Source organism: Arachis stenosperma, chromosome 5 (assembly GCF_014773155.1).
Source record: "Arachis stenosperma cultivar V10309 chromosome 5, arast.V10309.gnm1.PFL2, whole genome shotgun sequence".
NCBI classification, from domain to species: domain Eukaryota; kingdom Viridiplantae; phylum Streptophyta; class Magnoliopsida; order Fabales; family Fabaceae; genus Arachis; species Arachis stenosperma.
Window position 1 is genome coordinate 133,592,951 of NC_080381.1, and position 25,354 is coordinate 133,618,304.

Consider the following 25,354-nt stretch of genomic DNA (forward strand, 5'->3'; position numbering starts at 1 on the left):
CCGATCAAAATGAGGAGGAGGAAGAAGAAGAAAGGGAGTAAAATAACGTCATTCAAGCTTAAACAGTAAAATAATGTTGTTTAATCGTGCTACGTCATTTTTTTCGATGACTAAAAATAGATGGAAGAATTAACTTAAATCGCACCTTAAAATTTTAGGGTACAATTTTGACTAATTAAAAATTAAAAAACTAAATTAAATTGGAAGTCAAATTTCAATAACCACTTTAAGTATTATCTTAAACTCAATATTTCAGCTATTACTCAAAATTTAAAGGAATAAAATTAATTATCTAACTATAATTTAATAAATAATTGACAACTTCAATAAAAAAGTTGAAAATACATTCACCTATTTCTTTTTTTTTTCATTTATTTGTTGTAAATACTACTCACCGTAATTGATATGAGATCTATAGACAAAGAACTATTGCACTCACACTGACGCATAAAAACCACAAACTAATGGGTGTAGTATTATAAAAGTTTGAGTAAAGTATTGTTTTTGTCTCTAAAGTTTGGGGTAAGTCTCAAAGTTGTTCCCAACGTTTCAATCGTCCTATTTAAGTCCCTAACGTTTTAAAACTGACTCAATGTTGTTCTACCATTAGAGATCTGTTAACAGAATTGACGACCGGACAAAATTGAGATGATTTTGAAACGTTAGGGATTTAAATAGGACGAAAACATTGGAGGCAAAAATGATACATAGAAATAAATTTTAATTTTATCTTTCAATAATATCAATTTTTTACTATACATAGTATTCAATTATTTTTTAATCACATCTAAGTAAATTACACTTAATCATATTACTTTCATTTTAAATAAATTAATTTTTTTTCTAATTTTACTCTTAAAGATTTTTAGTTATCATGAAATGTTTGTAGAATGACTAGTATATAAACTTGCAGAAAAGAAAAAAAATATATATATACAATAAAATATAAATGATACCTTTTGTCTCTAATGTATCAAAATTTTTTAAAATTATAAAAAAATAAATTTATTTAAAATGAAAATAATGTGATTAAGTATAATTTATTTAGATGTAATTAAAAAATAATTGAATACTAGGTACAGTAAAAAATTAATATTATTGAAAGATAAAATTAAATTAAAATTTATTTTTATGTATCGTTTTTCTCCCTAACGTTTTCGTCATATTTAAGTCCCTAACGTTTTAAAATTGTCTCAATTTTGTCCTGCCGTCAATTCAATTGACGGATCCCTCACGGCAAGACAACATTGAATCAATTTTAAAATGTTATGGACTTAAATAAGACAATTGAAATGTTATAGACAACTTTAAAATTTATCCCAAACGTTGAGGACAAAAACGGTACTTTACTCTAAAAGTTTATAACCATGAGTTCTTTTATATATATAATCTTTAGAAATAAATTTTTATCTATAATTAAAAAAAAATCAAAATAATGTGAATTGATTTTTTTATTTTTATTTTTTAAGAATGTAAATAAAATTATTCAAAAATACTTGTTTAAAAGTGTAAAAAATAAAAAATTTAACATTAAATATATTACATATAATATTTTAAAATTATATTAATATTAAATAGTTAATAGTCAAAATCGTCCCTGAAAGATACCCCGATCTCTATTTTAGTCCCCGAAAGATAAAATTAATCAAACTCGTCTCCGAAAGTTACTCACGTTGATCGAGTTTGTCCTTCCGTCCTCTCAGGTGGTGACGTGGTTAACGTTTGCTGAGGTGGAACGTTAAGTGCCAGCGGGGTGAGGTTCAAAACGACGTAGTTTCCTACCCTCAACCCCAAATCAGTGGAACGACGTCGTTTATACTCCACAGTTGGATATTCAAACGTTCTGCCCTTCTCTCCTCTCATAACAACCTTCTTCAACTTTCGCTCCAAAACCCCTCTTCTCTATACTCTGGTACTCTGCCCAAAGATCCTTTTATCAGAACCTGGTGACGTTATCGACGATTCCTGTGCGTGTCGAGGCTTGTAGAAGAGTAGGCTCTGCTACGTTGGATAGTTGGAGGAGGTCACGGAGGAGTTTCGTAGTTGGAGGAAGGAACAGTAACTGCCATAGGGTAAGAATTAATTTTTTTTACAGTTTCTGTTGATTTTGTAATGTTGGTGTCAGTTGGTTTAGGGTGACTTAGTTCTAAGAACCATCTAGTGAGACTAGGGTTTGGATTAGCCTGAACATGTTCTGTATGCGTTTGTTAGGGGTTTTCTGGTCGTTATGTGGTGGGTTTTTCTGGGGAATGGGGAGTGGGGGGTTTGCGATGGTTATGATTATGTAGTTTGCTGTGTGTTTACATGCAGTTGTAAGGTTGGAGTTGATTCAGATGTTGATGTTGACTACATTTATTTATTTTTGCATTTGTAGATGGAGGGTCCTCCGATGACATTTGTATTTCACCATGGTGGGAAGTTTAAACAGAATGAGGGTGGAAATTTGTACTATGAGCCGGATCACACAGAGGTGTTAATGGGAGTTGAAGCTGACACACTTGACGTGTTCTTTGTGAGGGGATACTATGTCAAACTGGGATATGCTGAGGCTAGAGAGTGTTGGTGGAAATCTCCAAGAGTTCCCCTTGAATATGGGCTGAGGAGGCTAGCCAAAGATCATGATTTGGTTGCAATGGTGAAGGATTGCAGGAGGAACTTCAACTTGATCAACCTGTATTTCGAGCATGGTGTTTCAGAGCCATGTGTGGTTGATGAGCAGGAAGAATATGTGCCTAAAATTAAGCCAACCCAAACCAAGAGACATCAGTCTCAACCCACCAAGTTACCATCCCAGCAAAAAGCATGCCCTGAAACCACGAAGGCATCAGCTGATGGTAGCAGATTATCTCAGCCTTCAAAGTTGCCTTCTTAGTCCAAGAAATTTTCTACCCAATCCACAAAGGAACCAAGTCAGCCCAGTAAACTGCCTACCCAGCCCACTAAACAACCAATGCAGCCCACTAAGGATCCCACTAAGCCCACTGGACCATCATTGAAGCCCATGGGTCCATCAGCTAAGCCCACTAGACCAACCACTAAGCCCAACAGACCATCATCTCAGCCCACCAAGAAGTCACATCAACCTCTGCAAATTCTATCACAGTAGAGAAAACCCTATAGTCAGCCTACCAAACCTACCTCTGCTCCATCTCAGCTTAAAGGTAAGGCCAAGGTCACTACCACCACAAGGGCAGGTAGGCATGTGAAGACATTAGAGGTTGAGGAAAACAGTGACTCTCATAACTCCTATGAGAGTGTTGAGGACAGCCTTTACAAACCTCCAAAGGTACTAGGAGATGATGAGTCTAGCAGTGATAGTGATGATGGTGTGAACTCTACAAGACTGAACAAAAAAAAGTGAGATTAAGGAGAAGTACAAGCCTGCTAAGACCAGATTAGCAGAGAAAAAAATAGAGACTGACGATTCAAGCTATGAAGCTTCTGAGGATGAGGATGAAAGTGACTCAGGTATTTGCTTAAATCAATAGGTTTGTAGATGTTGATTTAATTTTGGTCACATGACTGATTACTTACTTTCTGGTTTCTATTTGGCAGACCTAGAGGATAATCCCCTTGATGACAATGATTCGGATCTCAACTCATGGCACTCGGAGGACTCAGGCCAGGAACTAGACTCTGATGAGGAATCACCAACCGTATATCCTCAGTATAATGACAAGGCAAAGTTCGGGGACCTCAAATTTGAGGTTAGTATGATATTCAAATCAAAGGAACATGTTATGCATGCAACTAGGGACTACAGAATCCAGTTAGGTAGAAACATATTGTTCACAAAGAATGACAATGTTCGGGTTAGGGCTGTGTGTAAGGCTGAGGGTTGTCCTTGGATAGTATACTATACACGTAGTAAGTAAAACGGGTCCTGGCAGATTAAAACCCTAGTTGACAACCATATCTGTCCTAGAAGGCGAAAAAATAGGGCAGCCACCCAACAGTGGACACTAAGCAAACTTGTTCCAAAACTTAGGAAGCACCCTACAATGAGACATCGTGAAGTGTATGAGTGGTTTGTGAGGAAGTGTAACGTAAATCTGAACAGCACCTGCATCACTAGAGCATTGAAAGCTGCTAGAAAAGTGGTAGAGGGTGATGAAGTTGCTCAGTATAGACTAATATGAGACTATGCGAATGAATTGCTTATAAGTAATCCTGGGTCTACAGTTCAAGTTGGTGTAATCCTAATGCCAGAGGGTCCTTCTCAATTTGAGAGGTTTTATGTGTGTCTTGATGCCTGTAAAAAGGGATTTAAGGTTGGGTGTAGACCGATGATTGGATTGGATGGAGCTTTTTTTAAGACCCTACACGGTGGACAAATATTGACGGCGTGTGCTCAGGATGCCAATAACCACATCTTTGTTGTTGCCTATGCAATTGTGGATGTGGAAAACAAGGACAACTGGAAATGATTTCTGGAGCTGCTACAATCAGACCTTGGCAACTACAATGATAACAAGTTGTGCATCATTTTAGACATGCAGAAGGTGAGGACACTTTTCATACTTGTATTCATAGTTTTGGGATTTGTGTGATTTAATGAGATATACTTCTAGGACTAAATTGATTTAATGATGAAATTTGAGGGATTCATTTGATTAACAATCTTTTCAGGTTTCTTTGTATATGGCAGGGACTAATTCCTGCAGTGAAGGAAGTCATGCCCATGGCCCAGCACAGGTTCTGTGTGTGGCATCTGTGGCGGAATTTTTCAAAACAATGGGGTAGCACTAAGTTGAAAGACCTGGTCTGGGAGTGTGCTCGATCAAGGACACGTAATGAGTTCGAGAGGAACATGAAGAGAATAAAGGTCATCAACGAGCAGGCTTGGCAATATCTTGAAAAGTGGCCGAAGGAAGCTTGGACTAAGGCATACTTCAGTGAGAATCCTAAGAATGACAATATTTGCAACAATGCTTGCGAATCATTCAATGCTAATATAAAGCATGAGAGGACCAAGCCGGTTTTGACTTTGGCTGAAGAGGTGAGGAGAATAATCATGAAGAGCATGGTCGATAACAAACTGAAGTTGAGCACTTATCAAGGAATTTTACCCTCGGTTCAGCAAAGCAGACTAGAAGCCATGACAAAGTTATCTAGTCACTGGGCTCCCCAATGGTGCGGGGATGACAAAGAGGAGTTGTTTGAAATACATGGCTGGTCCACAAACATGGTGGTCGACATGAGAAAGCACACTTGCACCTGTCGATTCTGGCAACTCACAGGTAATTCATTCAGACCCTATAACTCCTTCCCTTAGCCTGAATTAGTCAGAGTTGCTTTTGATTTTTTAATTACGTTTGTCTGTCTATACTTGGCACAGGGATGCCATGTATGCATGCAATTTCAGCAATTCAAGACAAAAATGGTAAGAGAACTGAGGAGTATTGCCATGAGTTGTTGACAATGGAGGCGTATAAAAGGACATACTGTTTCAATGTTAACCCGGTTAAAGGACAAGATCTGTAGGAGAAAACTTCCTCACCTGCCCCTGTCCCACCCCCAATCAAGCCAAAACCTGGGAGGCCTACCAGGAAGAGGAGAAAGGACAAGGGAGAGCAGCCAGTTGGGTTAAGTACCAATATGAAGAGGAAGTACAACCCAATTAGGTGCATGTTTTGTGGGGAAGTTGGACACAACAAGAGAAGCTGTGCAAAAAAGAAAAAGGAGGATGCTGAGGAACAAGCTAGGCAAATGCAACTCCAGCTTGCCCTTGCTAAAGGGCCTTCTCCCCCTACAGATGAGCCAAACACCAACAATGAAGTTCAATCACATTCTCCCCCTCCTCCCCCAGTCCAGCCACAACCTGCTGTGGAAGTCAACCAACCTAGAGGAACCCAACTAATATAAGATACCCAACTGCCTGTTCAAGACATTCGGGTTACTTAATTGTTGCTTTTTCTTCTGCCCAATTACATTTATTTTATTTACTTGAAATTAATTGGTCTGCAACTGGCCTATACAGGGTGAAAAGAGAGGCATGCCACTCAAACTACATGTAATAAAAAAAAGGCAAGATCGAATGCCTCCACCCAGTCACCTGTGGCCATATCTGCTGAGACATTGAAAGGAACAACTTCCGCCACTACAAAGAAGATGCAAACCTTCATGACATTCATGCCTACTCCAGGCTTCAAGCGTCCAAGAAAGAAAAAATAATATGTTTAACTAGGAAATCTATTTTGTATGTAGTTGCAAGTTTGCTTTTTGGGAACATGGCTCTGTAAACTGCCTCTGTGTTCAGTAACATTTAAGTTAGGCCTAGTATGTTTTTTTTGGTTTAAGTGAACAATGTTGTCTGAATTTATGCTTTGCTATTTTAACTTCTGGATCCTTGATCACCATTGTGGTGTGTCTACTAAGACAATATGATATTAGTATAATTATAATGTCTGTTATGGATTACAATGACTTTGTCTATTGCCATGTATGTTACTATTTGGTGAATAGATACTTATAATAGTTCAAACATCACCATCATGTATTCTCAGTGAAACCCATCATGCTTAAACAACAAGTTTATGTTAAAATTAAACACAATTAAACCATACTTTCATTCATAATTAACATCATCATTACATATCAACTAATTCAATTTCTCTGATCTAACAACACCTCTAACACACAAGAACATAACACTCCATCTGTGGCTTTACTTGGAGATTAATGTGAACAACAGTGATACACACAACACAATAGCCACCACCACTGCAACTGACAGGAACATTATCAGCATCTTCATTGCTCTAACCTCACCCTCCAATCTACCCAATCTCCATGACACATTCAGTCTCCATTCATCATAGTCCCCACTAACCTCTGCATCAGTTTCCGCCCCTGCTACATACCCATCTTCGTCAACCCACCTAAAGAAGTTGCAGTGACTTCCCTTCTGAATTTTTCCAAAAAAAAAAGAAAATCAATTTCAACTACCCAGCAGAATAGACAAAGGAATATGGAAAACAAGCTTAATATATCATAACCTAACTCACCGGGTATCTGGCACAAGTGTGGAACAACCTATCCGGATTCTCTATTGTGCCGGATTTCTTGATTGTCGTCTTCAACCCACAAAAGCAAGTCTGGTCCTTCATCTTCCTCCTCCGTCGCATGGAAAAGTTCGACTCATGGCTACCGATAGACTACGACGGCAGGTCACCACTCCGGCTTCCCCTCATCATAGCAGCGACTCCTCAAACATACATCGCCACCTGAGAATCACGCATATATATGCTTTAGATTGGGGGTTAGGGTTGTAAGATTAGGACTAATTTGACCTAAATAATCAAACATATCTTATCAGCATTAACGGTTGCCATGCTGAACCTCACCACGCTGGCACTTAACGTTCTACCTCAGCAAACGTTAGCCACGTCACCACATGAGAGGACGGAAGGACAAACTCGATCAACGTGAGTAACTTTCGGGGACGACTTTGATTAATTTTATCTTTCGGGGACTAAAATGGAGATCGGGTATCTTTCAGGGACGATTTTGACTATTAACTCTAATATTAAAGGATAACTTTGTACACATTAAAAAATATATTATTATACAATAGTTAATTTTATTAAAATAATATTATATTTAATATTTTGAAAAATCACATGTTTACAAATATTTAGATAAAAAAATATATTATATAATAATATATTTTTAACAAAATTAACTATTATGATGTCTTTAATTTTTTTAACAAATAATTTAATTATTTTTAAGTAATATAAAATAATTTAACTATTTTTAAATAATATAAAATAATAAAATAATTTTATTATTTTATATTTTATAATTAAGAATAATACTGTATAATAATTAATCATAAAAAATAAAAATATGTTTGTATGTATTTATGTACTTTATATTTATTTAAAGCAAAAGGTTACACCATTCTATTTCTAAAATATTATATATTAAAATAAATTTATGTATGTATCAATATACTTTATATATTTAATGCGCATAAAATTATTAGGCTTGGTTTAGTCATCTCCAAAAAAGAGGACTCTATACTATTTATTTGTTTTTCTTATTTTCCCACATGAATTTATTATTACGGTGATCACACCTGCAAAAAGTTTTTGTAACCAAGTCCGCATAAAGTATAAAAAAAAAGCGCGCTCGCTCACGTTATCGTTTTTTTTGTTTGCACTTATTCAACACATAAATTTTGTTGAACACAGAAATTTATTGATTTTGTTATTATAATTGTGTGTTTGTTATTTTAGTTTTAATTTATTTTAATATTTTATTATAATTTTATATTTGATATTTAATTCTGATTTGTTCTGATTCTAATTAAAATTTGTTTTGAGGTGTTATTGATTAAGTTATTAGTTTGATGATGAACAAATTAAAACATCTAAATAGTTAGGAATTCAACTAATTAGTTAACTAATTAAGTTATTTCGGATATGTTGTAGTTGTTTTTAAGTTTTAATTTATGATCGAGGTTGGTTGAATTTGTGAGAATCATAAAAGTGTATATATGTTCAATAATAAGGGATGTTATGCCAAACTTTTTTTTTAAATAATATAAATGTACACAGAATTTGTGTTGTATTTGTTTATTTATGTGATTTAAAGTGTTTATAAATTTTATCTTTGTTATTACATAATTTTTATGACTAGTGTTAATTAATATGCTCTTTGCAGACATGACGAAAGGTAGATGTGTCACGAATCGACTTTGTAGTCCTGGTAGAGGGAGGGGTTCTACTAGTACCCCTAGGACTTCATAGTCCTCCCCTTCTACTCCGACTACCACTGTGACGTCATAGGCAATGGATGCACAGGACCAACCATTCATCATGATCCCTAACTCCAACTACGTGACTCCTATTGTTACTCCATCCCGGCAACCAGGAAGTCATCCGTCTACTTCATCTGAGTGGACTCCTCCACCACCTCCATCCGTCTACTTTGGCGTGAGTACTATTTTAAGTCTTTTATATGTAAACTATTTTAGTGTTTATCTTCCCTACAGATTCTGTGGTTCTTGACATGGAAGAGGGTGATGATGCCTCCATTATTCGCGGAAGGCCATTCATAGCCACTGGACGTGCACTCATAGATATTCAGAAAGAAGAATCGACACTGAGAGTCCATGATGAACAAATAAGCTTTAATGTCTTTAAAACCATGCAACATCCCAATGAGATAGATAATTGCATAAAGATTGATCTAATTGATATGTTAGTGGAAGAAGTCATTGAAGAAGAACATCTCCTCAACAATCTTGAAGATTCTCAACCTCCAGTGCGAAGATGATGAAGAACCATTGAAAAAGAAGGTCACCTTAAGTCAATCTTGGAAAGATGCTACCTCTTTCTCTCAAAAAATGGTGAATGATTCCATGATGTATGGAGAAGATTCAAGGAGTTGTTAGAGAAAAATCTACAGCATGACATACCCAAGGGAATGCTGATCCTATTTTTTTATGACGAGATTTCTTTAGAGTATAAAGTCGTGCTTGATGGATGGGCTGGAAGTTCTTTAAAGAAGAGAACAATAGAGGAGGCATAAACATTAATAGAAGAACTAGCATCCTGCTTCATGAAGAGAATTGACATGAGGCCGAAAGGTGCATGCATAAAGATGGATGGCACTGAAGTGTGCTGTGAAGCTTCCCAACCTTCAACTTAGAAGTAGCATCGTCAAGCTAGTGACGATAAAAGAGCACTTATTTGAAGGCAACCCAACTATGGTTAGTTGTTCTCTATTTTCTTTCTTTTTGTTTCATAATTGCATATTTCTTCTTCTCCTTTCTCTCCCTCTGCATGCATATTCATCTTATTACTCATGTTTGTTTTTCTACATCCTCTTTCGTTGAAGTTCTCTTTTTCATGCATGCATCATGTAACACAATATATACTTAGAATTCTATGTTCCTCCACACTCTTTATCACTTGATAATATGTCCAAACCCTAAGTTTGGTGTTGCAACTAAGATCAAGAATGAGGATGAAGAGAGTAACTAGGACAGATAAGTAAAAATTGTGTATAATGGTTAGTAATTCTTTCTTTTAAGTTTTCTCTTGCGTTTCCTTTCCTTCCTTTGAGATCATGTTTATTTCTTTGTTTTACTTTACTATCATGCTTATCACTAAACTTGTCCTCTAAACACTATAATCACATGAAAAAGAGTGGCTTTTGGTGAAAAAAAGTTGAATCAATTAAATAAAGTCCTATTATGTAAAGTGGTGGTCCATAACTTGTGATTGTATTCCATAAAACTTAGCAACGTGTGAATAATATTGAATGAACGGAAAGAATAATTCTTCATAAACGGAGGTTTAAAGAAGTAATATAAAATCTCTAAATATTCCAAAAACATCCTTGAATTGAAAAGAAAAAGAAAAAGAGAGAAAAGATAAAGCAAGAAAGAAAGAAGTGTCAAAAGATCAAAAAGAGATTCAAAGAATAACAATGTTACGAGGATCAATGGCTAAAGCCCAATTATGTGCCTGTGGTATTTATTGTCCAAGAAAAGACTTGGGCGACTAGATCCAAGAGATGCTTCATCACTCAATAACTTAGGCTAACTGGTTTGGAATTATCAATCGAAAGCCCACGATCAAGAGCTGCCTTGAAACAAAACATTTAGAAGTTCAAAGAGGCTCTGGACATTGATGTCTGGGAAATCAAATCTCTAGATATATGCTTGTGGTGCAACCGTGTCAAGGAGAGATTTGGATAATTAGTTCCAATGGGTACTTTATCACCCGATAACTTAGGCTAATTGGCCTGGGATTATTGATCGAAAGCCCATTATCAAGAGCTGCCTTGAGACAAAGCACTTAAGGTTAACAATTGAAATTCTCTCTCGGTCAAAAAGAAGAAATCAAAAGATTGAAAGATCAATCAACAAACAAGAAAAGGGATCTTATAATATCATCCGAAGTTGAGCTTTTGAGAATTCTTCACTCCCAAGACTTCAAGATTCAATAAGAAAGAAAAGTCTGTCTATGATCATAAAGCTACTAAACCCCATTGTTAATGTGGACATGAACTGTCAAGGGAATTTAATTCTTCTTCATTAAATCTAATTCTTTTCTTTTCTTTTTCCTTGAGAACAAACAAAGTTTTAAGTTTAGTGTTGTGATGTGTTCGCATCTTTAGTAGTTTTTCTTGCTTTAATTTCTTGTTTTCTTAGGTTTAATCACAGTCTCTTCCTCTAATCTAATTACTTTTAAGTATTATTTGCTACTAATGTATTTTTTAAGTATTTTTAAGAAAATAGAGTTAAAAGAAAGGAAAACTAAGTACATGCACGCCATAACCGACTGTGCTCCTCTATGAGAATCTCTGGATGAATAATAGCCATTACGTCGAGCGAAGCATAAGGCTCCTAAATAATCTACAGATGTTGACAGAACACATTAATTAGTCCATTAACTAACAAATATATAGTTAAGTACTACATAAAAATTGAATCAATTTGAATAAACTTACATCTCGATCGCCTAATCGGTCCAACGCTAGGCGACACTGGATGACTCTCTCTTCCTTACGGTCGAATGAAGACAAGTAGGTGGCCTACCTGAACGTAAAAGATGGTATACAAAGTTAACAAGTAGTACCATGATAATAAAAGTTACAGTCTCAAGCCTAACTGTACAAATATGTATACCTGGATGCCAGTGGGAAGGAGTACGTGTCGAAGCCCCGCGGCCTGAGGCTAGGAAACCGCCATAAAATCCATGACTGCAGTAGTTGCAGAGGGCCTGCTAGGTTCATCACGTTTCTGTTGGCCACCCGATACATGCACCGATATAGCCAGGCCAACGGTGCTGACCCCCAGCTATAACTGCCCATATCATCAATCCTCGCCACAAAGGGAAACCACCATATATGAACCCGATTTTCACTCTTGTCACCGAACAACTTAGTGGAAAGCAACATCATAATATAAGTCCATGCATATATGCGTACAGTCTCCTCCATAGCATCATCTGGCAGCACCCTAAACCTCTCATGAAACCAGTTGAAGTGGACTGTATACTGCTTCACCTTATTCTGTGGTGGAAGCTCGCCAACAGTTCCTCAAACTACTCACACACCGGTTTGCCTTCTTCCATAAACTTTTCAAAATCAGTAAGGCACCCGGATACCGGTAAACCATCCACGGGCAGCCCCAACTGGTATGCTACATTCTGCAGCGTGATAGTGCACTCTCTAAAGGGCATATCAAAGGTATGCGTCTCAGGACGCCACCTCTCAATGAAAGCACTAACTAAGGGCTCGTCCAATCAGAACCACCTGGCGTTGAGCCTCGCCAGGTGTTACAAACCGGCCCTCTCCAGATATGGAACGATCCTGTCATGTAGAGGCATGTTCTGCTGCCTCCGAACACTATAAAAAATCCAAACAATAATAATTTATAGTCATCAACCACATAATTACAATTTTAACGTTTAAACTGGTAACATACACTTCCTATTTTCTAATCACAAAATTCAATGAAAGACATAAACGATTAAAATAATAATTTAAATACTACATTTTATGATTTAAAATAATAATTTAAATCTAAATTTAAATAAATTAACTAACAATTACGAAACTAAAAATAACCAAAACACCGAAAAATACGAAAAATATTATACAACATACACTAAAAATAACCAAACTAACCTCTTCATTTATGCTCTCAGCAACGTGCGCAACGCCGTTCAGCTTGTATAGACTGCGTGCCTCCGCCATGGTTCCGGCTCCGATCTCAACTCAACTCAACCACTTCTCTCTTTTTTCCTCTCTCTAGAAAATCACTACTTCTCTCTAGAAATCTTTTTTTTCCCGCACAAATGTAATATGTGAGACCCTTTTAGCGTATTTATACTAATGCATAAACCGCTACACCCCTCTCGCGGTTTATGCACATCCTACGCCAACACGTAAATCGCGACACCCCTGTCGCGGTTTATGCTCATTTTTAGTTACACGTATTCCGTGACACTCCTATAGCGGATTACGTGTAGTCGTAAGCCGCGGGACCCTATCGTGGTTTACATAGATTAGGAAAAAAATGCATTTTGGTATCCATTTTTCATTTTGTGCATTCTGGTAAAATTGGTTTCCATATTATTTAATATAGTAAATTGTCCTAAAATTTATAGTTATAAAATTTAGGATTGAACAAGTATATTTGTTAAATTTTTTTATTTAGTACTGAATACGTACTACCTGAGTTAAAAGAGTTACGATGAATAATAGATTAACTTATCAGTCTTATTTTTTAATGGTCGATCTATATAAATGCAATTAATTATTTTAAGATTGTAATTTATTTCATATTTGATGTTATATAAAAATAAATTGTTCTTAAACTTGAAAGAAGAATCAGAATCATCATTAAGAGTTCCTTGATCAGAATGGCAGAAAACTTAGCCAATGAAATGAGCCCATAGTTAGAGAAAGTATAGTCTGAAAAAAAAAAGAACAAAAATAAATAAATAAACACAACATACCAGGATCCCAAAAAAATTTGATCTTTTGATAAAATTTAAACAAAATAATCAAAAGCATCCTAAAAATATCTAACAAAAAATATATAAAAAAAGAAAGCGAAATAACCTGAGAATTGGAGAGTATGATGGGAGAATCAATCAATGCAGTGGGACTAATACGAGCAAGAAGATGGAGATGTAGAAGCGAGACTCCTCTAGCGGTTTATGTTCATTTGTAAACCGTGATCTCTTGTAGCAGTTTTTATAGTTTATAAAAAAATACATTTTAGTATCCATTTTGTAAAATGTTTATTTTAATAAAATTGGAAACTAAATTATTTATTTTAGTAAATTGTCCAAAATTTAATTAATATTTTTTAAAAATTAATTTATCCAAAATTGAAATCTTCGATACCTAATTATCACTCTATTATTATTCTAAAATAGCTACAAATTCTTTGTTCTGCAGAAAACCAGTGTCACACTACAACAGAGGGAGGTTGCGTTAAAACGCAGTGCGCAACTCCAATCTTCTTGATCGTGTGAGCTTCTTTCTTCACTGTTACCCACTCCTCTCTTCTACTAGCATCTCTCTTCCTTTCTTTGTTCCTTTCCATTTTTTGTTCACCACACACATGTGGCTATTTAATGGGAATGGAACTGCTTATACAATCATTATAAAATTGCAAATCCCCAATTGTAAATAGATGGAATGTTATATACAATTTAAAGGATAGGCTTCAATTATTTTGTTAATTTTCTGTGCTAGTTGTAGAACTCTTTCTGGTTTCATTGGTAAAAACTTTTTCGTTCTGAATTGTGAATTGTGCTTACCTACGTTGCTTTTGTTTTCTGCATCCTCTCTCTGAGTCACTCAATATAAAATGTTTATTTATTTTTTAAGACTGATTGTTTACTTAAAAATCTGTTTCTAGAAACTAACAAATTTGCATCGATTGGAGTGTTCTTGTGTCAGATGGACACATTTGGTGCATCGATTTCGGAGGCAAAAAACATTACAACAGGGAACCCTTATGACTGTTTGATCGAAATGGAGGGATTCAAGTGTCGTGTCGATGATATGATTTCCAAAGTTGATGAGGCAAGTATTGCTAGTGAGTGTTATTTCAACAATTAATAATAGTCTTAATTATGTCAGTTTTCAAGATGCAATGTGAATTTTGTTTTGGGAAAATAAACTAAATATCTCACTTTTTGTACTCTATAGTAATTTTAGGGTATCAAATTACACATTTTGAAAGTTTAAGCCTTTAAGGTGTAAATTGCACATGGACCAGAGTTCAATAGGTTAACTGCTTATTCCCCTTTCATCTATCATATTTGTTTTGTTGAGTAATGCTACACAACTAGAAGAATTGTCTTAATATCTTAAAAATAATGGATATGGCATGAGTTTTGTTGAATATGCTTTCATGCGCTATGCATGTCTATGATATGTTTGCAAAGCTTTAGATGGAGGAAGCACTATTTCCTATTTTGAGACAGGAAGTTTTATGTGTTATGTTTTCTTCCTGCAGCTTGAGCAGAAAGTGAATGACATAGAAATTTTTTTCTCGAGCACGAATAAAAGACAAAACAATATGGATAAAGGTAATTCGTCTACAAAGGATAAAGACAAGGAGAAACATGTTCCAAGTATTAAGAAGCAAAACAAGGTAGCAACACGTAGAGAAGCAGCAGCGGCAAAGAGAATGCAAGATCTTATGCGCCAGTTTGGCACAATATTACGCCAGGCAAGGAAACTATCTTTAATTTATGTCTAAAGTTTTTATAGATGACCCCTGGTAGTGAAACATGCAGCTGTATGTTGATTGTTTATTTGTTTAGAGACGGTTCTTGTTTATTTTGGTTACATATGGGCTACGCTTTGCATCTGTATAAGTTCGTGGTAATAGCAAGAATCAAGACACAAGTGTCAAATTATAACCTCTAGTTAACTTTTTTTGGGTTAAAAATTGTATGCCTATCTGTGCTTTTGCTCTTTCTTTCCCTGCCCTTTAATCTCTGAATGCAGAGAGCAATATAACAAGATTATAGGTCAACTTTTGTGAATAGGGAAATAGAGAATTGATTCTTTTTTCATGATATGTAATACATTGGTAGAACCTCAATTTTATGTATAGTTATGGATGATCTTATTAAATTTCAATAGTTTATTACATAGATTACTAAGTGCCATTTGACATGGTATCTAATACAACGATAAAAAGGGCTTTCAAGTATTATGAAGTTATAATTAGAGTTCATGAAAATGATGAACGAGTCATATGTCACAATGAGAAGTTTGTAATAGGACAGGTTGGACTACAGTTCTAGGATGTGACGGTGGATGATTCTAAAGTATCTACTTAGGGACTAATATGTTAAAGACTTGAATCCCAGTTTTGATAGAGAATAATCTAATGTTTGCATAAAGGCTTTTAACTATTTAATTGTTTGTGAAGGTACACCAATTTTCTGCCACTAAGGTTCTGATTTACACATTGAATATGAAAATCAACACGCCTGAGTGGGGCTCTAGATTTTTGTTGATAAAAATGAAGATATTCATTTTATTTTGCCCACAACTTGAATCTTTTGTAAAGCCAACTATCATATGTAATCTGATTTCTATTATCAGAACAATCTACACTAAATATTGCTTTATTTTCATTTTCAAATGTGACAGACGTGATTATTATCTGCACTCTGCTTCTTGATTTTACTGTAAATTTATTGTTTCATGTAATTTTTGGAACTTGAGCCCATGCCATGCAATTGAGTTGCGGTACATGATTTAGATAGTATATGCTGTCTTTCTCTTAGAACTACATATTAATTCGTAGCTGGTCTTTTTCCATCAGATCACCCAACACAAGTGGGCTTGGCCTTTTATGCAGCCTGTGGATGTCGAGGGCCTTGGTTTGCATGACTATTACGAGGTGAGGATGACATAGGGCCTTTTTTGGGTAGGATATTCCATATTTGGAGACACTAGGGTGCGTTTGATACGTGTCCCAGGACACTGTGGACAGGGATATAGAGACAGTAGGGATGGAGACACAATTGTTATGTCTCTGAATTGTGTTTGGTTATAGTAGATAGAACTGAAAAAATGTCTTTGTCTAACAATTGGTTAAAATGAACAAAACACACACGTATAAAATACCAAAACTACCCTTTCTAATTAAAAATTAAAAATTACTCCAACCTACACTTCTTCTCTTCCTCCCAGCAGCAACAACAGTCACACACCCCCCATCAGATCCCAACCTCTTGTGTCTCCTCCATAATCTTTCTTTCTGCTGCCACCACACACCTCCACTAATCTCTCCTCCCTCTACCTTTATCCCTCTCTTTCCCAAAACCAAACCAAAACCACTCTTCCATTCCCTTTCCACCACCTTCAAATTTGTCACTCTTGAATCATGCCTTTTTATTCTTATAACCTCCATTTCCATTGTTCCCTTCAAATGTAAGAGAGAAAGAAGGAGAGACAGAGGAGGAGGAGGAGGAGGGTTAGAGGAAGTGTAAAGTGACAGAGGTAGAGGAAGAATGTTAGGCTGTAGAAAGCCAAGACAAAAAACTTAACATTGTAGAAATGGGGTGTTACGTTCAATAAGTGGACGGTATAAGAATAGGGATAAATGTATTAGAGAGAATTGTGATAGTGTATACTATGGAAACGGTGGTAGAACCTTGCCTTAGATGGTTTTGGCATATGCAAAGAAAGCCTATAAAAGCCCTGAAAATATTAGATGGAGGGTACGCCGGTAGCTAGGGTGTAGAGAAAGATGAAAATTTATATGTGAAACTATTTGAATAGATCCAGATTTTAATATGCTTGCATGTAAACATAATTTATAACAAGACCCTAGAATTGCTTGATCCTTCTTGGCAACTTCATCAAATTGGAGAAGACTTGGTTGTTATTTTAACTTTTCTCTTTCATAAATATATTTTATTATGAAAAGAAATTTCATTTTTTTTTAATATGTGACATATAGTTGTGGTTTTGGATCAATAGGCTTTTAATTAAGTTAAGGATCTTTCATTCAATACTGCATATTTCAGGAATCTGATGCTCCACAGAAATTTCTTATGAATTTGGTTAATCTGTTGGGTGTGGTGCATATTAGGTCATTGACAAGCCAATGGATTTTAGTACCATTAAGAATCAAACGGAAGCTAAAGATGGTACAGGATATAAGAATGTTCGGGAGATATGTGTTGACGTGAGGTTAGTTTTCACGAATGCTATGAAGTATAATGACGAAAAAAGTGATGTCCATGTGATGGCAAAAACTTTGCTGGAAAAGTTTGAGGAGAAATGGTTGCAATTTCTGCCCAAAGTTACTGAAGAGGTAAAGTCCTTTTTCTCTTAATTATTATTATTATTGTTATTATTATTATTATTATTATTATTAGAAACTCTGATGGAAAAGCTTAATTCTTGTGAATTGTTTTCCCCGATATTAATGATTGTGAAGATGGAATTTTCCAAATTCAGTTATTTTGTTGTGCATTTCCATTAGGTACCTACCTAGATTTTGTCCCCCCCTTCTGATGATAATACCTCAATTCTTCTAATCATTTGGGATTATTAAATTTTAGGAAACAAGACGAGAACAAGAAGAAGCTGAAGCACAGTTAAGCATGCAGCTTGCTCAAGAAGCAGCTCATGCCAGGATGGCTAGAGACTTAAGTAACGAGGTATTTGTAAAAGTTCTATGATCTTATTGTTTAGTTTTCATATGGGGGCGACAGGAAATTTAACACAATGAAGTACAATCTCTTGCAAGCATTTTAAAGATACTTCTTATACATGTCTTGAACTTGCTCAAGAGATTGAACCTTTTATCTTTTCAGCTGTATGATGTTGATGTGCATTTAGAAGAGCTACGGGAGATGGCTGTTAAAAAATTCAGGTTAGCTTTGATACGTCATGTTTTTCCTATGTATTTTGTATTTTTCTAGCTATGAAGTTGTGTGCATGTTTTGTTTGAATTGGAGAAAATGGTTTCAAAGTTACCTTAGTTACTTTGTGGTGTAGCTTATTCCCCTTTGTGACACCTTAGGAATGGTGAAATTCATTTCTTAACACATCTCAATTTTATGTCAGTTTCTGGGATACATGGGAGTATATTGTAGAATTCACTCTGAAAATGATGAACATTATGCAAGCTAAATTTGATATGTTCTATTGAATTGGATATGAGGTTGGAATAGATAAACCTTAAAAGCATTTTGGGGTTTCAAAATCAGTTAGATATACTTTTCATGCTTTGAATACAATTTTAAAGTAGACAAGTTAAAGCAAAGTTAATATTTCCTTTGCCAAACTGTTGAACACTTGAACTGCTATAAAAAAAGCCAGATTACATAACCATTTTTTATATTTGGAGTTGGAGATGTACATGGCATCACGATGGTCCTTGGACTTAAAACCATTCAATTAATTTGTTAATCCTTTTAAGTTTGAATTCTATTCCTTGATTATCTTTAGATAAAAATATAATTGAAGATGAACCGTACTCAATCATCCCTATTCTCTGTGCCGCCCTTGCCTCATATGTGTTTTAGTGACTTATTTCTCGTTATATCTTTCTCTGTCTTCAAAAGAGACATGACTTTGTTTTATCACCCCCATATAGCTAAGTTTGACAATATTGGTTACAGGAAAATGACAACAGATGAAAAGAGAAAGTTAGGCGCGGCTCTTGCTCGGTTGTCACCTGAAGATCTAAGTAAAGCATTGGAAATCGTCGCCCAAAATAATCCGAGCTTCCAAGCAACTGCAGAAGAGGTGGATCTCGACATCGATGCTCAGGTAATTTATCTATATACTTCATTCCAAGTGTCACAATCTCATCCATTTGTTTCCCTTCATAAATCTTAAATAAAAAGATACAAAGAAACAAATAGATCTGTTTTCTGTTTTTCTTGCTTTCGGTTCATGCAGTTGGGGGGATATTATATTATGAGTATTTTAACGATTTATGCATTGTTTAAGCAGAGCCAGTCGACCTTATGGAAGTTGAAATACTTTATAGAGGAGGCTTTAGAAAAACAGAGCAAGAATTCAGGAAGCACCAGTGGCAATGAAAATCATAACAACAAAAACAAACGTAAACAAGAGTCATGTGATGCTGTTGCCAAAGCTTCTAAGAACAAGAAGCCCACTTGAAAGGTTATTTGGAGAAAGGGTTTTGCTTTCTATGTTATCTCCAACGAGTTATAATCAGCCCCAAAAATGAAGAAAAGGATAAAACATAAAAAGAAAGAAGAAATTGAGTTGTAATGCACATGGAATGGAAAGCAAGCCGATAGTATAAAGGTTTCAAGTATTCCAGAATCATTAACCATTGATATATATATATCATATCGAGAAATTCTATCGTGCTGATTCACCTTTTCAGCATACTATGCTGGCTTTAGAGACCGGACAGAACATGACACTGAGATAGAGACAATCAGATGTAGACACTAAAAATTATTCTGTGTATTGCATTTGGATACGATGTATAAGATATTAATGTATTGTCCAGTATTATGTTTGGATATACATAGATAAGACTAAAATATTATATGAAATGACTAAAATAGCTATGTAATTTCAAATTTTGTACATTAAGTATAAACTAATTTAATAGAGAATAAGAGCACATATGAATACAGACGGAATTTGAAAAAATGTTTGAAAAGGCAAAAAGTTTTAATAAAAAAATATATAATAATATTTATATTAAAATAAAATTTATAAATAAAATTATTTTACTTTTAAATTTATTATTAATAAGTAGGAATATATATGTTTAAGATTAACAAAATAAATAAATTTGAGTTTGATTAATAAAAAATTTTGTTTAAGTTAATAAGCCAAATTAATTTTAAATAAAAAACAAATTTTAAAAAAGAATCCGTTTTTATACCAAAAAAAATTAGTTTTTGCACATAAAAATCTATTTTTATTTAGAAAACCAAATTTTTTTATCTAAAAATTAATTTTTTTTAAATTATATAAAATCAATTACAACTTATAAATTATTTTTTAGTATTTTAAAAATTTAATTTTATTCTTGATAATATTTATCTTTTAAAAGTTTTAAGATTAATTATTTTTATTACAAATCAAATAATATAATACAAGGTTAAAATGGTATTGAAGTAAAAATGATAAGGAAAGAATTATTTACTCCAATAAAAAATTTTACAAAAAGGAGAGAGTATTTGAAAAAGAAAGAGATAGAGAAAGAAGAAAGTATCTTTTTGAGAACAACTCAATAGAAAAAATAAAAAGGGATAATAATGGAATAATAAAAAATATCGGACAAAAAGAAAAACAAAATTTATAAAAAAGTCCGTATCCATTCTTTTAAATCCGTATCTATCATTGTCTCCCATAAAAGAGTGGACATAAAAATATAAAAAACGGTCTCAAAAATAATGTGTTTAGTGTCTTTATCTCCAGTTCTAAACACTTTTTAAACATATGTTGTCTATGTCTCTTGTGTATCCTGCTTCCATAAACAAATACTACCTACTAAATCTTACTAACTACCCATCCTACCTCCTCTTTTCTGCAAACTTTCTTTAGCCGTTAATCAGTTACTTTGTTACCCTCTATAAATATGGATGAGGTTGATATCCCAATTTTATTACAAGTACTCTCCCCAATGCCATGGATAAGAGAATTTGGGTGTTCCTTCCGGTACTCCTTTTTGGAGATAACATTCAGGACTGCTTTTGCATCCATTTTCACCGCTATTTGATATTTATCGGTGATACTATTCATACAATTTTTTTTTTATTAAATCTAACCAAATTGGTTTAGTTATTGATTAGACTAACAAAAATTATATACACAATTTAATATGCCAACAAAATATAGATTAAATAGCATAATTTTTTCATCATTACTTAAAAAATTTACATTTTTATAAATTTATAAATTTAAAATAAAATTATTTCTAAAAATTTATTAAAAATCATCATTTGACTCATTAGCATCTAAAGAATTATTATCGAAACTTTTGATGTTAAAAAACTTAATATAAAGTATAACCCTTCAAAGTAGCATAGGAGTTAAAATTTAAATGTTTTCAGAGTTAGAAGTAACATATATTATATAAATATAGTTGATCATTTTAATTTGTATAATTATCTGTTATTTCTGACTCTAAAAAAATTCAAGTTTTAACTCTTATATCACCTTAAAAGGCTATACTTTATATTAACTTTTTCAATGTCAAAAGTTCCAATAATAATTCTTTAGATGCTAATGAGTCAAATGATGATTTTTAAAAATTTTTTAGAAATCATTTATTTTTCCGTTTTAAATTTATAAATTTATAAAAATATAGATTTTCTGGAATTTGAATTAAAACACAAAAGTTAAATTTCTATTCTTATTTGTTTTTTTTATATTTTATTTGGATTCAAATGTGGGGTATTTTTTTAATTAACATTTATATTTTAATATAGAATAAATAAACAATTAAAATGTCAATATTTTGTACAGGTAGTAAATCTAATCATAATGATTTGATTTATTATATAATGTTGTGTAATAGTAAATCGAATTAAATTGATTTAATTTACTATATATGTGTTGTACAGTAAATCGAATCAATTAGATTCGATTTAATATCACAATAGCTAATTCAAATTATATAAATTCGATTTATGTTTAAATATAGTATTCTATGTAATTCGATACACATTAATTTGATTTATTACTAAAATGTATAAATCAAATTTAATAAATTCGATATATATAAATATTTGTATGAAAATATCTAAATAATATTTTTTTGTTTTAAGTGATTTATATAATATTGGATTATTGGATTGCTTTTAATTTATATAAGTGTTTTACCCCGATTACAAATTTCTTGGTTCATATATTCACAATCTTTATATATTGCTTTATACTTTCTGTCTTTTACCAGGTTGTTGTTTTGTATAAAGTGATTCAGATTTTATGTGAATGGACCTTTTATGCTAAGATATAAAAATTTGGGTAAACTATTAAAAATGACACCCGATTTTGTAGACGCTAACAAAGATTATCCTCAATTTTGATAACGATAAAAATATTTTAAAAATATTATAAAATACGATAAAAATAATATTTTTTATTAATGATAAATGCGTTTTATATTTAACAAACATCTTATGCATTTGATTTAAAGTTTTGTAGAAATATTTGCATAAATACTTAAAAAGTACATACAACAAATTGAATAAAAATTTGATCTTTAGATTTTTTTATTTTTTAATAATATTCTTGGTCATTGATAAAAAAATCAAAAAAAGTAAAAAATTCTATCAAAATTTACTCTTTTAAATACTTTTTGAGAATATATATTTAATGTTGATATTTTTCATGTTTCAAAATACTTTTAGAATATTTTGTTATTAACAAAAATGGGGTGTTTTTGCCAGTGCTTTTGAAAATGGAGAGAGATTTTGGTAGTTTATCCCAAAAAATTTCTGTTTTGTTGGCAATTTTTGTGTTGTTAGCCGTTTGTGTGTTTTATTATCAATTGGTTTATGTTCACTTAATATTTTCTGTGTTTAACAAAAGTAACTTTTATGTTTTATTGAACTAATCGATTTCCGTGTTTGCTTGAAGCAAATTTACGTGTGTATGTAAAAAATTGTTTGATTTTGATTATTGTGTTTAAGGCACTAAATTTTTACATAAAATTATTTTGTTGTTTTTATAGATTTATTAAATTTTTAATTAAGTTATTATATTTTTAATTAAATTTTATATTATTTTTAATTTTATAATTAGGTCTTTGTCATTGTAAAATGTATTAAAATTAACGGAATATTTTTTCGCAAATTAAAAATATCCACAATTAAGAACTTAATTATTATATATTAATATATATTATTTACATCTTCTTAAAGCATGAGCAACTAAACCTCCTAAGTTAAGGTTAGGAGCTCTGCTGATTCATATGGATTAATATTATTGTTTCTATTTCAATATATATTTGATATCATTCTATGATGTATTGTCGACCTTCATCTAAATGAGGTTGGGTATGTCCCTTTTTCTGCATGAGTTCTTTGCGAGTCCTGATTCGGATAACATTGAGCTAAAACTTGAGAATACATCACCTGAGCCAATAATTCATCTGGACTAATCGAGGATATGTGACATATAATCCGATTAGTTCTGGGTGATGAGGTTCTTGTGGCACTAAGGCTAGAATCATAGAGCACCATTCTTCGATCCGAAAGATCTGACCTTATCTGTAGCGTTTTGAGTAGGATCAACAAAAGGAGAGTGAATTGCGTGGGCTTCATCCTCGGCCATAGTGAATACCATGAGTTAAACATGGCACTTGCTGTGGTTCAGGAGAGATTAACTTGATGAAAGGACATGAGTTAAACTTCAATTAATTTTTATTTTTCCGTTAATTTTAAAGTTTTTGACACGAAAATAACCTAATTACAAAATTAAAATAGTGTAGGGATCCAATTGTTGGGCCGCTGTGGGGAGCTCTCGACAAGATTTCGGAGAGGAATCAAGTGAGATAACATAAGATGAGAAGACACCCATCCAACTCAAAACTTTATGGTAGTAAATTAATGAGTCTCTCATCTTATAAACTCCTCACTCTTTCTTGCTTTATTTAATGTGGGACTAATTTCATACACTCCTCATACTTGCAACATCAACACCAATTAAAAGATAAAAACGTATAATGACCTAATTATAAATTTAGTGAAACTATTATTCCGTGAGTCAATAACCCAGCTAGTTAGTCATTGTGTTTCTTAGTTAACTCCTACTGTAATTAGTTAGGAGCTAAGGTGGCCGGATTAATTATTGGTGTAAGGGTCTTAGCACAGTGAAGTTAGTTAACTTTCTAAAATTAAGAGTTAGTACTGTTAGATTTATCAACAAAAAATAAAAAAATCCGTCAGTATTATATTTATCGGCAAATTTTCAGTCTGGCCAAATTTGATGGTATACACCTCATCAAAAAATATTTATCATCGAATTTTGATGTCTGCCGGTAACTTGTAATGAATTTAGCGTCGGAATATGATGGTTTATGTGCAAAAAATCTAATGAACATTATCGGAGAAAAAAATCCGACGGTAATATTGGCACTATAAGTTGAGCCTTCGCACCACTTTACCGTCAGAAACATTTGACGGAAAAATTTTTTTATTTTTTTTATAAAAAAAAGATGAATGGTCACTACCATCGGAATTTTCCGTTAGTAATTCCATGGTTGCGTGAATATGTTTTTTTAACAATGAAGGTATTTTATCTGAAAACAGTGATTTATATATGATGTAAAAATATCAAATATACAGAATGTAAACACAAAATGAAAGTTTGATAATGAAATATATAGGATAGAACTATATTGATATTAAGCTTATTCAGATTCATCATCCTCCTCATCTGAGATAATTTCCTAGTCATTGAACTCGTCTTCTTCTTCTTTATCTCTATCAACCCTATCTTCTTTTTGAAGATCGTCGTCGTCCAGTGGTAGTGTGTCGTCATCTACCCTAAGATTAATGATGTCATCATCTATAATCACTACAAGAAACACGCTGAATACCATCAAATTTACGGTCGGATTTAGCGGCGACTATTACCGTCGGATTTAGTAGCATTTTTTTGCATTGGATACAAGCAAGATTTAGTTTCTCAATTTATTTACCATCGGATTTTATGTTCTGACACTAAATTCGACAGTAATCGTTGGCGCGAAATCTTATTTTAGTAGCACCAACTTTATCTGTGGATTTTTCTTCGGATTCGGCTGCCGGTATATTAGTTTAGTGAAATACTGCTTGTAGGCAATTTACAATCGAAAATTTTTGCCGGTAAATCCAATAGTAAAATTGGG

General features: G+C 33.3%; 2 protein-coding genes across 8 annotated transcripts; both read left to right on the top strand.

The window, feature by feature from the left end:
- The first annotated feature begins 2,227 nt into the window (after positions 1-2,227).
- Positions 2,228-5,484, top strand: LOC130981452 (uncharacterized). Its single transcript, XM_057905048.1, has 6 exons — positions 2,228-2,284; positions 2,375-2,859; positions 3,359-3,468; positions 3,556-3,707; positions 4,649-5,240; positions 5,339-5,484. The coding sequence occupies exons 1-6, from the start codon at positions 2,228-2,230 to the stop codon at positions 5,482-5,484; spliced, it is 1,542 nt and encodes a 513-aa protein (XP_057761031.1).
- An 8,435-nt stretch (positions 5,485-13,919) lies between these two features.
- LOC130982837 (transcription factor GTE6-like) lies at positions 13,920-20,083 on the top strand. Of its 7 annotated transcripts, none has more exons than XM_057906950.1 (9): positions 13,920-14,005; positions 14,426-14,565; positions 15,002-15,217; positions 16,328-16,405; positions 17,603-17,827; positions 18,078-18,176; positions 18,276-18,391; positions 19,143-19,293; positions 19,480-20,081. In XM_057906950.1, exons 2-9 carry the CDS (start codon positions 14,440-14,442, stop codon positions 19,648-19,650), a joined length of 1,182 nt encoding a protein of 393 aa, XP_057762933.1. In that variant the 5' UTR covers positions 13,920-14,005; positions 14,426-14,439; the 3' UTR covers positions 19,651-20,081. The 7 variants fall into 7 exon arrangements, with proteins under 7 accessions (XP_057762933.1, XP_057762934.1, XP_057762932.1 ...); XM_057906951.1 differs by having other exon boundaries at positions 13,936-14,003; positions 14,440-14,565; XM_057906949.1 differs by having other exon boundaries at positions 13,942-14,005; positions 14,399-14,565.
- Positions 20,084-25,354: the final 5,271 nt, after the last annotated feature.